At 43.4% G+C, this 15,142-nt stretch overlaps 1 protein-coding gene across 1 annotated transcript; it reads right to left on the bottom strand.

The window, feature by feature from the left end:
- Positions 1-10,413: 10,413 nt before the first annotated feature.
- Lratd1 (LRAT domain containing 1) lies at positions 10,414-14,881 on the bottom strand. Its single transcript, XM_048439732.3, has 2 exons — positions 14,625-14,881; positions 10,414-13,580 (listed from the first exon to the last, which is right to left on the bottom strand). Exon 2 carries the CDS (start codon positions 13,542-13,544, stop codon positions 12,666-12,668), a length of 879 nt encoding a protein of 292 aa, XP_048295689.1. The 5' UTR covers positions 13,545-13,580; positions 14,625-14,881; the 3' UTR covers positions 10,414-12,665.
- Positions 14,882-15,142: the final 261 nt, after the last annotated feature.

Raw genomic sequence — 15,142 nt, 5'->3', positions numbered from 1 at the left:
AACACTAGGAGAGGTCAGAGGACAACTTTTCAGGATGGTTTTCCTCCTTCCATTGAAGGTTCTGAGGCTAGACCTCCAGTGGTCAGGCTACACAGTATGCTTTTATTTCCACTGAGCCATCTCACTGGCCCTGCTCCACTTCTTTTTGAAGGGCTTTTGGCCAGCACATGATAAACTACTTAATATTTTTAACAGTACAGGGGAAACCTGCTGACTGAGACCTTGGTCCCACTGTGATAGACACAGACACCTTGAATATTACCCAATAGATGCATCTCTGATTCTGAAGTTCAGGATAAAAAAGAAAACAAACCTCAAAATAGAAGCCAGATTTTATTTTAACTCTGATATGCTCTTGTACTTAGAAATTTTACTGGAGGAGACTGACAACACAGTCCAGGTGATTTTGTATATCTATCACATAGTCCATCCAGTGTTTGCCTGGATTTAAAAACCTAACGGCTATTTATTTTATGTTCAATGTACATACTGCTCATTTCTCTAATGCATATAATTTTAACATTAAAAGAGCTCACTGCTGTTAACCACTGTCTACCAGAGGTTTGCTATAAATACTCTAACACATTAGCAGAACATATTAACTATATTTTCCTCTGTAAGGAGAAGGGAGGCATTAATCATCCTGGGAAATCATATAAATCAGGATAATGGCTTCAGATTAGAATACCTGGATGAAAATGGTGGTGGGCTAACTGCAAGACGTGTCATCACTTGTGTGTGTGTGTGGGGGGTGTAGGCAGATATGCATTCACAGGTGTCTCTGTGTGGAAGCCAGAGGCTGACCTCTCATGCTCCTCAAGAACCGTCTAACTTGTCTAGCTTGTTGGCTGAGATAAGGTCTTCCACTGACCAGTGAGCTCCAGGGACACCTTTGTCACCGTCTCCCCAGGGTTTATTTGCTTTTAAGATTTACTTATTATGTATACAGTGTTCGACCTGCAGGCCAGAAGAGGGCACCAGATCAAATTAAGGATGACTGTGAGCTACCATGAGGTTGCTGGGAATTGAACTCAGGACCTCTGGAAGAGCAGCCAGTGATCTTAGCCTCTGAGCTCTCTCTCCAGCCCTAGTGTTTTTATATAAACATATGCCACAGCACCTGTCTTTCTATGTTCTTGGGGCCAAACTCAGCTCCTCGTACTTGAATAGCAAGCATCTTACATCCCAAGCCATCTATTTAGGTTCATGATATGATCCTGAAGTGGCGTTTGCCTCACACCAAGTCTCAATGCTCCCATTTGTTCACTGGTGACAGCAAGATCCCAGCTGACCTAAGGTTCACTGAGGTGATAACTGATGACCGCAGCTCCAAATCTGCGAGTCTATGTCCACAGTGTCCTTCCTGATGCTGGGGACGTCTTTTCTTAAATTAGTTCATTATTATGAACAAATACATTTGAGACACCTTTGTAGATAATAGAGTTTTCCAAGGAAGCAAAGTCATTCTAGCTAGCCCTGTAAGTTTGAAGAGTTAAAATATTATGTTAGAATTTTCTGCTTAAAGTTACTCTGATAGGTGGATTCTTCCCCTAAGTAGCCCATATTAAATTCCAAATGTAATCCTACTGTAAAAATAGGGCTCCAATATTAGCCACCCACCTTGAGGGCTCTTGTCATCTTGACAGATTTGACAGGCAGACAAATTTAATTTATTAAAATATTCTGTCTAGCATTTTTAAAAGACAAGGGGTTTTTAGACCGCAAATGGACTGTTTTCACAGGCTTATTAAAATAAATACATAAAGTCAGCTGTTTTCCTTGGAATTCATTAACATAAGACTTGCTATAGAAGGAAGTGCAGTCCAGTCCTTGGCACACTTGAACCTAAATTTGTGGCAATGTTTTCTGCCTTTGTATGGATTATGGAATTTTTCTTTTTCTTTTTTAAACAAAAGGGAATTACATATAAGAAGGCATGCTTTTTGCTTATACAATGGCCTGGATTTTTATGGAGATATTTGCTGCAATTAGTAGAGGCATTTAGGAAACCCAGGCTTCCTGACAAAGGCTGCTTTCAGAATATGAGACAGCTTAGTTTTTTTGGATAATAGACTTAGGTTTGATTTATCTAAAAGTTATGCTTTTATTTATGGACAAATAAAAAATATCACAACTCACAGATTTCTTTAGCAGAGACCATTTTGAATTATGCATAACGGTCTTTATAATTGAGTGGTTGTATAAATTGTGAGCTGATATCACTTCTTAGAGTAACTAGTTCTGGCTTAGCAACCATCCACTTCAAGTAGTGATTTTTCTTTGATTAGTGAGTCTTGACCCTACAAGACTTTCTGTAGAATGCATCTGACCAGTTCACTGTGGCTGACACATCCTGTGGCTGTCCTGTCTCTCCGTGGATGAGATTATCCCTGCAGAGTTCATAAATGCTTTGGACTCAGCCAACTCCAGGAAGCCTCAATATTTGCAACCTTTCCATTACACAATTCATGCCAACCTTGTGAACGAAGTCTTAATAAAGAAACCAATCTACCTATCAATCAAAGATCCTGTCTACAGTGCATGGTAAACTGATTGGTAAATTGTACTTAATAGCATAGTAATTGTGATAGCTCAACAGCGAAAGGTCTTTGCCACTGTCTACTTAAATCTTCCTTCTAAGCTATTTTAGGATCAAATAGGCTACAGATAGACTTTTATGAGGTAATATCAGATGATAGACTAAGTAACAAGAGTGAAATATTTATTTCTATTTTCCAAAACTATTCAAAATCCATCAGAAATGTGAAATTATTTTGGAAACACCATTCAAACCTTCAATGTCTTTAATGCATACATTCTTATGCCCTTTTCTTAGAAGCTATAGAATTAAAAATAATTGTACCTTGATAATTAGTTATGCTCTAGGCTGTATAGATTAGAGATAATGATGTTTCTGTCTCCATCACCATATCTCCTTCCAATTAATCAATTAATATCAGAGTTCAGTTACTGCACATAGGTATGGGGTCATCCACAGGGAAACGAAGAATCTACCAATGTCCACATTCCTGAAGAAAAATACCTTTACTCCATTAGCAACCATCAACTACACCAATAGCAGCCTCATTTAGGACCCAGCACATCTAAGATGACATGACAACTCCATTAACATTTTGCAAAAGTAATAAACCTATTACAACAATAGTAAATGTATTTATTTATAAATTTCTTCATCTAATTATTGATTTTGAGACAGGTCTGATGCGGCCCAGGCCAAACTCATATCAACACCAATTGAGCATCAAACATGGATGAGTTAGCTACTACTAAACCAAACGTGGCAGTACCAGATCCTGGCTCTAGAGTAAAGGCTATTTCAAAAGGCAAAGTGGATTCCTATTAACTTAACTGTCTTTGATGGAATTTGGGTCCTGGAAATTGGAAAAGTATTTGGCTGAAATACATATTCAAGGTTTGGATAAACTGTCCTGGGAACTCAGTGTGGGAGGATTCACTGGGATTATTGATTCCATGTTGCCTGTTGCTGTTGAAGTGGAGTGCCGGGAAGAGAGCACCACAGAACAGCCCTGAGGGGAAACCAGGAGCTTACCACGACATGGAACAGAGCTGGCTTTAAAATAGGGCCAGGAAGGGGAGAAGGAATTTCTACAGAAATGAACCAGACACAGTGATAAGTTTTGGGAGTCAGATAAGGTCTACTGCATGTGGCTTTCAGTAGTTATAGGTCAGTATGACACTTTGGAGGTCAGAGAAGTTGATAGGGAGGTTGAGTGGGACCAAACAGAATATAGCTTTTAATGCTGTGGAGGAGCCATTTTTCTGCATTAAGTTATGGAAAGCCCTTTAAGGCTCTACTTGGATAGCTTTTAAAAAAAAAATTATTTATTTTAGTCTGTAGAGAATGGAGCAACTTGCCCATAGCATGTTCTTTTTTGTTCTCTTTGTCAACCCTGTCTCATAAGATCATGCCCAGATATAGCCAAATTCTGAATTCTGAAATGAGAACCGTGAAGAAGTTAATGAAAAATCTCCTCTGTCTACTTTGGAATTTGTTGAAAATTGGTCTTTCGGAGAAAGTTATACCTCACCAGTATCCCTGATGCTTTAGATTTCAAACTTAAAATTAGTATTTGTATTTCATTCTAAAATATGCCATCTTGAGTTTAGGTAGCCCCCACCTTGCACACAACAGGATATATAGTTTAAAATACCAAGTTGAAATGATTTTTTCCTTAGGTACTGACAACTTCAGCCTGACCCAAACCGTATTAAATTCTATTAAACGCCTAGGGGTTCTAAGAGAATAATAACTTCCTAGAAACTCCAGGGCTCTCTTCCTAAGAATTCTGGATAAAAATATTAAATATAGAAGCATATATATTTCATAAGACATTAATTTAGCTACATTTTTAGTGCTCAACTTCATTTTAAATTATTCTAGCTGCTCAACCAGCCTGGAGGTCCAAAGGACATCAATCAAAGGAGGCTGATTTTCTTCACACCCTGCCACCAACATAGGGATGTCAAGCAAGTAGACGTATCCTTTTTCATGCATGATGTAGATATAATTGCTTAGGAGTAAGATTGGGAAAGATTTACCTTTGCAAGAAGCAAAGAGGTCTTCGGTTTTCAGTAGACTTTTCTATACTGACTGAACATCTTGGGGCAAAGTCTTGAGCCCATTAAATCACATTTAAAATCTCTTGTTTCAAATCTAAATTTTGAAATCCAATTCTTGGTTACCTATAAAATTTGCAGCTAAGTTGTGTAAACTAAGCAGAAGTTAAGTTACCAAGAGTGTATTCCCATAGGCATGAAAATCATGACGGTCATTCATGAAGAAATGTATATATCACTATGCTGAAGACAGAGAACACTTTTATACTATATATAGCTAAACTCTTAACCATTTGGAATATAGTGCAATATATTGTAACACGGAGCAAAATTTGCAATATAGTACAATAGAAAGCTTTCATAATTTGAGCTAGTTTCCTTAATAGAAACTAGCTTTTCACTGAGTGATGTGTAGAGTCCCACAGAAATTCGTGTTCAAATTTTGGTATTTTTTTTTTTTTACCATGGAAAACTATCTCTGCCCTTCTCAGGTTTTCTCATCCATTCAGTGATAGGCTTTGCAGCTACACAACATGAGCAAGTACAGGGTCTCCTTGTCCCCTACAGACCAAACAGGCATGAGAGGAGAGACCCAACTGACATTTATCACAGAGGAAAGAGTATATGTATGTGTTCTAGGCAAAATACAATGGAAATTTCCAGAAGAAAATGACGAAAATTGCTCTATGGATTTGGGTGGATCTTGGTCAGGAAAGGTAAATAAATATGGGTTTGTTGTTCTAGAACTGAGATGGGAGAGCTGGTAAAATGGACAAGATAGAGGATGTCATGGAAGCCTACATTAAAACTGCATGTTCTACAAAATGTAGGTGGCTTGAACCTTACAGCTATAGGACATGCAGCTGGAATGGGGCAGGTTCACACTGTATAGGATCATGATTGTCCTGCTAGCCTCTGTGGTGATGAATCTTGTTAGCAATGAAAGTGTGTTTGGAAAAAATCACCATGGCCACAGGTGTTCAGACAGAAGAACCATGGGGGAGAGACAAGTGAGGAAGCCATGGGCACAGCAGGGTATCAGGTGGGGACCCAACTTGAGCAAATAACACATGTAATTAAACAACTGGTGTAGAGTATTTCTTGCTGTATCCAGGAAATGTTTACACAGTAAAAAAAAAAAAAAATCAATGGCATATCCTGTAAAGCAAAATCAAATAGGAGGGTAGGTGGGGATGCTTGAAAGCCGTTTTACCAATCCTCTTTCACAGCGACACATCCAACTCCTCAGTAATTATGGGTCTGTAAACTAGTCTTTCTAGGGCTCTGAAATCTCTGCTTATTCCTGCATATGAACACGGTTTGGGCCCAAAAAACAAAAAATAAGGGGTGTCAAAGCCCTAGAGCTATGGGTAGAACGTCTGCCCTTAGTTTGACAACTCTGAACTTCAGGGTCTACACTAAGGCGACTCCTTATAGATGGTACCTCTTTCTGAATATGACCACGTGGTCATTTACCATCTAGTTTCACTAAGCATAGCTTCTACTGTGAGCTATATCATAGATGTAATGCATATATTCTAACAACTATTTGCCATTTATCTGGGATGTAGATCTAATGGAAGCACTCTATAGTTCTGGGAGCTGTATCCTGCAGTACTATCCTGGGCTCAGATCCCACAACCCCAGAGACATGCTACCAGTCGGAAACAAAAGACAGAGTGTGCTATTGGGAACTGCAGCCTGTTAAAATTATCCTCAGTGATTGATATCTGTGATTATCTCATAGATTTGTGCACTGTTTAGGAGCATCTGAAACCTGGAGACAGTGGGCTTCATACTTGGTGAAAAGTTGGCATGCTGTAGAACTGTTGGAGACAGAGAAATAGCTGAACTGATAATAACTTATTTGTTGATACAAACATTGGTATACTTACAATGAAATACTCTCATGTTTCCCTCTGGGACATGTACAGAATATTAATATCTGAAATGATGTCACAGACATATTGCTGCTGGAAAGCAATAAAAATAATAAATACAGAAAGAGAGAAAAAGAAAGAACAAAGTAAGAAAGAGAGAGAGAAAAGAAAATACAGAAGCCAAATATGATGCTACTGTTGCTGTTTGAACCTTGGATTGTTGTTTTGATGAACTTTCAAAGTGTGGCTCAGGCTGGCTCAAGTTTACACTTTTCTTAACTCAGCATCCAGAGGTTTGGACGATACCAGGTGTGCCTGGTTTACACTGACTTTTGGAACATTTATTTTGAACTGAAAATTAAGATAGTGACTCTATTCATACCTAGTATTTCATAAATACCTACTGTTCAGATAGAACTAAGTTTGAAACTTACATTAACATACAAAAATAAATGGATTATAAAAACCAACAAGCATATCAATTATTTTAGTATCTACTAATGAGTAATGTTTAATTAAAAAAATAAAACAAAAAACCCTGACCAAATGGCATCAAATCTAATTATCCTAGCGAGGTAAGTCTGCATTCTGTCTTTGTCTACGAATGAAGAACGTTTTTATTTCTTATGACTGTGGCAAGAGCTGCAATAATAACTTCCTCTGAATGAATAATCTTGTGATTGTGTGCAAGAAAAATCTCCCTTTGAGGTGAGAGGGAGACAAATCTGGGAGAAGCCAGTCAGAATTAATAGTTTGCTTTCATCTTTCTGACCAAAAGACAAGAGCAGAGCTTTTACATTTTTTGAATCCCTAGATTTTTCTAGAGGCAGAACTGAATATTCCAGACATCCTTGAATATGAAGCCCTGGGGCCCCAGCCTCCTGAGGAGGAGTTCTGTGAGCTCTCAGAGGCGTCCTTGTCAATTTTAGCAATGGAAGCTTACGTCACCTCCATACCTAAGGCAAATGATATGCTCTTTGAATTTCCGAGTGATCAAGAGTCACTGAAAACCACCAAACCAAGACACCTGTTGTGCCTACTATGTGCCAGCTGCCGTCATCCACCACAGCAGAGAAACTGGTGAAAGCCTGCAGCTGGCGGCCTGCTCCCAACGATGTGCGGCACCCAAAGCATGGATCTTAACTCGCCCTCCTAACAAGGGCAGAATAGACCATTTTCCACCCCCAACATATTCAAACACTTGAAATACTTACACAGTGGCATCCAATGAGGTAACATACAGCCTCCAAGGTGAACTTTGAGTCATGCAGCGAGAGACCCTCATACATTATTGAAAGGTCGGAAAACAGGGTTGTAGGTTTCCTCTATTGTCTTCAGTTAGAGTGGAGAATAGTTGTTCCCCATTGTAAAGCTTATTAACTCATTATGTTTTATAACCTCCACTGTTGCCCCCATCCTTATTCTTTTATCAATTACCTCCTAATCTTTTCATCTTTCCTTTGAATCTTGCTTTTGATCATGTTTTTCTACTCCAAAAGGTGAAACTAAGCTGGATATAGCAGTGCTTGTCCATAATTCCAGCCTTCATCAAGAGGTGGAGGCAAGGGGACCATTCTGAGGTTGAAGCCAATAGCCTGATCTATACTAAAAGTTCCAGGCCAGCCAGGGTTACATAGTGAGACTCTGTCTCAACAAGCAAGCCAAAATTAAAATGATAATTAGCAGTGTGTGTGTGTGTGTGTGTGTGTGTGTGTGTGTGTGTGTGTGTGTGGAGGAGGGGCAACTAAAAGCTAACTGCTTAAGTTTGTTGTTTGTTTGTACTTGGTTTAGCCAAAGCTCTTTGCTGCTCAAGAAAGCATGAAATATGTTAACACTTAACCCCTGGACATTCTGCCTTCTGTTTTTATAAATTTTATGTTACTCTCCATTCTTGTCTTTAAAGAAAAAATTTATGTGTTTGTGTGTGTGTCCCTCCATCCACCCTGTATGTGTGTGTGGCAAAATGTTTGGCTATTGGCAGAAATTTATAAATGGAAATGTACATGGATATCATTATGAACAGGCACATATGTGTATTCCTCTAATAATTAAAACCTTAACTATTAAAGAAAATGAACTGGCAGGGCCTTAGGTGAAATATTCTCCAACAGAAGCCCTTAACATTTCAAGGGGCAGGGAAGGCTGCTTTGTTCATCTGTAGTCCTTCCTGCATGCGGCAAATCATCTCACAGCAAGCAAACACAAGCCAGTATCTTCATTTGTTGTACGAAAAGGCATAATGGGCCATAACTCCATCATGCGTAGGTCCCCAATTCCAGTTCAGCACCAATGGCAAACATAAAATAAAGCAAAAACACAGCAAGGAGCTTTAAAAACAGGCATGTGGAGAGGAGAAAATTAGGGGTTTTCTATTGCTGTGTTATATACTATTGATTTTCCTTCATTTTTACTTTACTCTCTGTGTTAGGTGACTTGACCCTTTTAATTCTTAGAGATGCTGAAAGCAGAAGAGAAACAGTCATTAGAGGATGCTGGGAGAGCATGAGGATAAATAAACTGAGGTCTCAGGAAATTCGTTATTTTGTAAATATCAATAAACACATTTCTGAAAAATGCCCTTATTCATTCAAAGGCGTTCATCAAAGAAACATGATATTGAAGAGGAAACATGAACTTCAAATATCATGTAACATCAATGAACTTAAAACCTGCTTCTGTGTCTGGCAAACTATTATATTTTCTAAATGCAGGTTAGCATATATAATTCTTTTACTAACATGCGGTCATAAAGGTCACTTAAATGTTAATACTGAAGGAGATTTTATGCCTACCAATTTAGCTCATTGGTACAGCTGATTTTTTCTTCTTTTTAATTTAGCACATACAACTTCTACAGGATTTCTTTTTCAAATAAAAGAGTATACTTTGAGAGTAATGGCATTCGAGAGCTTTATTTTTCAAAAGTATGCCAAACTTACCTTTCCCATCTGTTGTTGTTTGTTTGCTTTTTAATGCAGTAAAGCTCTCTGACAAACATCAGCATTTTAAGTTTCTGTTTTCTGATAGTAGTTTGCTTTAGGATATACTACTTAGCAGGGGAGAAAAGACAGAGGTGGCCTCTGCTTTGGTGAAGATTGGACAGAACACAGCTTCACCCCGTCCACATCATGGGACAACAAAAACTAAATCTACATTATTGTCCTTTTGCAAATGGTAGTAGACTCATGGCTTGATTCCTGCAACCAGTATATTCTAGAAAAACAGTATTCGCCCATAATAAAACTCAAGTGACAGCTACAAAAGGATCTTCAACTTTCGCGGATCTAGCCACATCAGCCTCAATAATGCTTTAAAATAGAAACCCCTTAGCCGGGCAGTGTTGGCGCACACCTTTAATCCTAGCTATTGAGAGGCAGAGGCAGGCAGATCTCTGTGAGTTCAAGGCTGCCTGGTCTATAGAGTGAGTTCCAGGACAGGCTCCAAAGCTACAGAGAAACCCTGTCTTGGAAAACCAAAAACAATAAATAAATAAATAAATAAACAAACAAACAAATAAGAAACCCCTTTTCCTGATGAAGCAATTAGATAAGATTCTCTCTAAAATGTGCTCTGGCAAGGTCTGTGCTAACTAAGAGATAGCAATCATTTTCAAAGGAACATGAGAAACCGTAGAACTCCCTTTAAAATTTTTGATTTGTTTTCTTATTGTGAATTTGAAAAATTATTACCATCCACTAAGTCCTTGCTAGATCAATCTAACCATAAATGGTATTTCTCTGTCTTGCTTTCATTTTCATTGTCATCAAATTTTAGCACGTATCAAGCTGATGAACCAGTCCCCTCTTGGCATGGCATATACATTTCAAAAAAGGAGTAATTCAGTTTGGGATCTGATAGAGACCAATGCGCTTCTTTTGCTCACTCACTGACAGGTGGAAGACACAATGTCAAGAAGGAGTCCCATGGGAACAAGTGCTTAGGATGGTGTTTAATTCAGCAGGAGCCAAGATACAGTAGGAGGACACAGGAAAGGATATGGCGTGTGGAGACACGGTAAAGAATTTCGGTTTATGGGCACCGATCTGTCATTTGCCAAAAGACTAAGTTAGAGAAAGAAATGACTTTCAGTTCTCCATACATGCAAAGGTTAAGTTTAGTTGTTACGAAGTTTTGCTGCTGGATGTGCTGAAAGAAAAAGCATACACAGTTTTAAAAAATAAATCACTCCATTGGCTTCAGAAAAATACTTTAGTTCATATTTCATTGATTTGACCTTTTGACTCAAGATCAGAGGATGAATCCAACATGAAAACAAAACGAAACAAAAGAAAACAACAATAAAAAATCCCCACAAAACAGAAACAAACCCTTTACCATGAGAAAGGCATTTCCCTGTCAGCTAACTTCCACTAGTTTTTATTGCATTGTTTTCAAACGCCAAGGGACTGACTTTGGACGTAGTATTTGCTGTTCAACTGAGACAGATCTGTCACTATGCAATTGCTCACAACCATTAGCTAAACACCATGATTTGATAATCTCTCAGGAGACTGTATATGTTCTCAGGTGTGTCTAGCACACGGAATCAAGTAACAACCAGTTAGGCTGTGGCTGTATCCCTTGGAGAAAATCCACAACTCTTGCCCAAAGGAAGGAGCTTCATAAACCGTGTTTGGAAAGACACACTTTCTGTCCTGGTTCTAAGAGCGTCTCCCTCGTCTCAGGAAAAAACAGCAGGACAGGCTACAGAGGCGGGCCCCAAAGCCCACCAACTCTCGGTTCCTTTTGAAGGGGACCAAGAGGTGAGGTGCAAAGATGAAATGATGATGTTCATGATGATGATGATGATGATATACAACATGAAGAAAAGAATCCTCATGGAACTTGCTAGCAATCACCAAAGCAGCAGACCCTTGAACTGACAAAAACTCAGTACAATATACACACTAATGAACAGCTCCACCATCACAGGGCAATTTCATAAAGCCAGGGGGGAGGGGGAAAGTAAATATAATATCCCCAAACAGAATTCTCATAAGAGTTGAGAAAAACTAGAGTGAAAGGCAATGTCAGCTAAACTCTTAGCTTAATTCCACTCCTAATGGCCCCCAGTATTTAAGCTATCATGGATTAAAGCCATGAAAATAAAAATTTCAATTTGAAATTTCATTAGCAGGTTGCTAAATATGATCAAGAGAAGCATCGACACTGTAGGCTTTGATGACATCGCTGGAAAACTGCTGTTTCGGTTTTAAAAACAACCTCCACCTCCCCCCTGCCTTCTAAGATCTTCTAGTTAGAAAAAGCCAAACTAAAGACACTGGTTAGGCTGTCCTAATGCTGGTTTCTGGAATGTTGTAGATTCTCCCTGCCTTCTTCTTCTCCAGTCCCTTGGAAAACCGGATTCTCTGAAACTCGGAGTAAGGAGGGAAGCAATCAAGGGTTTCCGAGCAAAAAGCCTCCTCCTTCCTACATTCAAGAGACCACACACCAGGTGAATTAGCTCCTTTTCCGGAGAGGGCAGGCCCTCCTCCCTCTAAGAGGTGCTGTGCCATTTTCCTCCAGGGACCCAGAAGGCTTCCCTTCTGTCAAGGGTCCATCAGTCCCGGGCTGGCGTCTGCTTCCAGCTGTGCAAACTCGGAAGCCAAACCTATCTAGCTCAGCCCGGAGTCTGGAATGCAACGTCAGGAGACCTTGGGCTGGAGAGCTGCAAAAACAGTTCCTGGCAGCCTCAGGGTAACCTGGAGTCCCCGAAGTGCTCCCAAGTACACAGGACAGGCTCGGTTTCTGAGATCCGGGGACACATCCTCTCGGGAGTTCAACTGTGCCCCCAAAAGAACAATTCTCACCTCCAACTGGTCTGTATGTGCGCATCTGGGGGGTGACGGTCCCCTGTGACAAAAGGGTATTTGCCCTGTCTGGTGAAAGATCACTCACTGACCATTGGCTCGCGGGAATAGTCGTGTCCTTGCTCCCCTTTGCCCATTCCCCGTTTCCCTGTCACCACCCAGGGGAAAGGCGCAGGCTGGGTCGCCCCGGCACAGTCACCAACACCAGGGACGTCTTAGGGGAGCGTAACTGCGCCCGCCCAGTGCCAGTGTGAGTTCCTGAAGCTTCCAGCCGCTGGTCCTGGACCGGCGAGCTAGGGGGCGTGGGGTACAGAACTGCGGGGGCAGGAAAGGAGCTCCGGGCGTGAGAAAAAGCGCGGAAGGCTGCTGCTCTGGGCTACTCCTTGTCGTCCACGAAGTCCTCAAGCTCCTGCAGCACTCGCAGGCGGCCACTGGCGTCTATGCGGCGCTTCTCGCGGATGAGGTCCTCCAGGCTGTGGAAGCGGGCCGTGTGGACTTTGTTCTCCTCCAGATGCACCTTGAGATAATACTGCTGCTGTGGAGGTGGCGTGCCTGCCGGGACCTCCCCGCCAGCCTTGAACTCGCGCTTTCCAAAGCGGCACCAGGCGGCGAAGCTTTCGGAGTTTGTCCAGCAGATCTCCTCGCTCTTGAGGCCCAGGTGGCCGCAGGCGTTCTGCACCACCAGCTCGGCCACCAGCGGGCGGTAGCGGTACCAGCTATTCACCACCCGGCCCACGTTGGCCGCGCCCGCCTGGTACAGGCTGTCCTGGCGGATCTCGCCTTGGTGCAGGTGGATGATCTGCCCGCCACCCACGTAGACGGCCCAGTGCGGGGCTGGAGCGGGCTGCTCGGTCGCGGGCTGTAACCACAGCAGCTCCAGCAGGTCGCCGGGCTCGCAGATCGCGGGCAGTGCGGTGACCGCGTAGACACTCAAGTCGGCGCCCTGAGGGCCGCCGGTTACTTTGGAAAAGATGCATTCCTGGCCCCGGAAGGCGGAGAACTGAGTCTCGTTGAGGACGAGTTGGTGCAGCAGGTGGTGGTGGTGGCGGCTGGGGCTCTCTGGGCAGGGGCTGCAACCTGGGGGGCCCTTCACACCAAACTTGTCCGGCTGCCCGCGTTCGTCCAGGTCCTCCTCCTCATCCGAGAAGAAGTAGGCAACCCCGACCCGCAGCTCGTCCTTCTCAATCCCAGATGGGTCCCCAGTGGGCAACTCGCTGTAGTTGAGGTGGGTGATGCGGTCCAGTTGGTTGCCCATCAATGACGCGGCGAGGCCAGGGCCAGGAACTGAGATCTAGCAAGGGAGAGAGGACAGATACCATCAGAGTCCGGGATGACTCTCCTGGTGTCCCCTTCCCAGGATGTTCAGTTTCCCAGGGGCCTGCAGCTTGGCTAAGCACCGGCACCAAAGTCGCCTGTGCCTGTCAACTTTGCAGGTCCATCCTGGGGTAGGAAAGGGGACACAGAAGAAGCCGCCAGACTGGAGGGCCAGAGCAGACACCATACCTCTCAACCAGCCTCCGACTCTGCCCGGGAACCCTGCCTTGTAACTTCCACAGAAGAAAGCACAGGCGGGCTAGAGAGCATGCGGGGTTCAAGTGGGCGAAGAGAGCGCAGATTCTGGCAGGGTGGGAGATGGACACCCAGACGGAAAGGTGGGTGTCAAGTGAAGCCCTAAGATCCAAAGCTAGAGCAAGCTGAGCTCACATCGTGGTTGCCATCCTGTGCAGCCCACCTGCCCGTTTTGCGCTGGGTCACACCCCATCCCTGACAGCGGCTTGCACAATGACAGACTCGCTAAATGCATTCACTTGACATCAGCAACATTTTGCACACTTGGAGTCCAGACACTGACAGCCTGGTACATACACCCACAGTGTTAATGTCATACACCCACAATGGCACATCTTGGCGACCACACACTGTCAGCTCCCCCCCCCCTCCAAATTCATACACAATTCCGGACGTACGCCTGCACACTTGCCAATGCACGGACACTCAAGCACCAGGGCACACCTGCCCACGCAGGCAGGTACACTCTGCCCTCTCCTTGCTTGCCTTCTGGCTAGCAGAGTCAATCGGACTGCGCCAGGGCGAGGCAGATCTGTCTAAAATAACCTAACAAAGAGACAGGGGAAGCAAGGCGAAACCGGTGGTGAGTATTAGTGCGGTGTGTGTGTGTGTGTGTGTGTGTGTGTGTGTGTGTGTGTGTGCGTGTGTGTTTAAAAGAGGTCTGCTTTCAACCCAAAGAGCCCCTCTCTTTCCTACCCCAGCACACGATCCACACAATCGAAGAAAAACCATTTTTTTTAAGGCAAAGAAAGCGGCTTATCCGTACCCGTGATTTCCCTGCTCCCGAAACCCCAAACTCCTTTTAAAGTCTCCAGGTCCCCATGGGTGCTGTGGAGGCGGCAGTGGCGAGTGGGTCCTGGCGGCGCGTGGGACTGCGGTTCAGATCTACCCGGAGGCAAGCAGTGCGGTGAGGTGCCCAGAGTGGTGAGGGTGCGCTCCGAGTCTACGCTGGCTTGGGCGTCTGCTCCACCTGGCAAGTCCTGGCTCCACTCGGCTTTCCACAGCCGCGCCGACGACTCTTAAATCGCCTGAACAGCCGTTTTCCAGACCCGCCCCAGAACGCGCCCATTGGCCGGAGCGAGTGCCCGAGCCCTGCCAATCTCTGCTGAGGGTGGGATCAGGGGCGGGTTTCTTTTATTCTCCTCCCTTCCCAGCCCCCCTCCACCCCCCGCGTTCCCCAATTTCACTGCCTTGGGAGCGTAGGTGTGAGCACCGTGGGGGAGCGCACCAGGGGCGTGGTTTGTGCACCCAGCTGCTCCTTTGCAACCGAGTCCCTGGCAACTG

Source organism: Myodes glareolus, chromosome 6 (assembly GCF_982192425.1).
Source record: "Myodes glareolus chromosome 6, mMyoGla1.1, whole genome shotgun sequence".
Classification (NCBI taxonomy): Eukaryota; Metazoa; Chordata; class Mammalia; order Rodentia; family Cricetidae; genus Myodes; species Myodes glareolus.
Note: the sequence above shows the minus strand (reverse complement) of the source record. Positions and strands in the feature narration are given on the sequence as shown.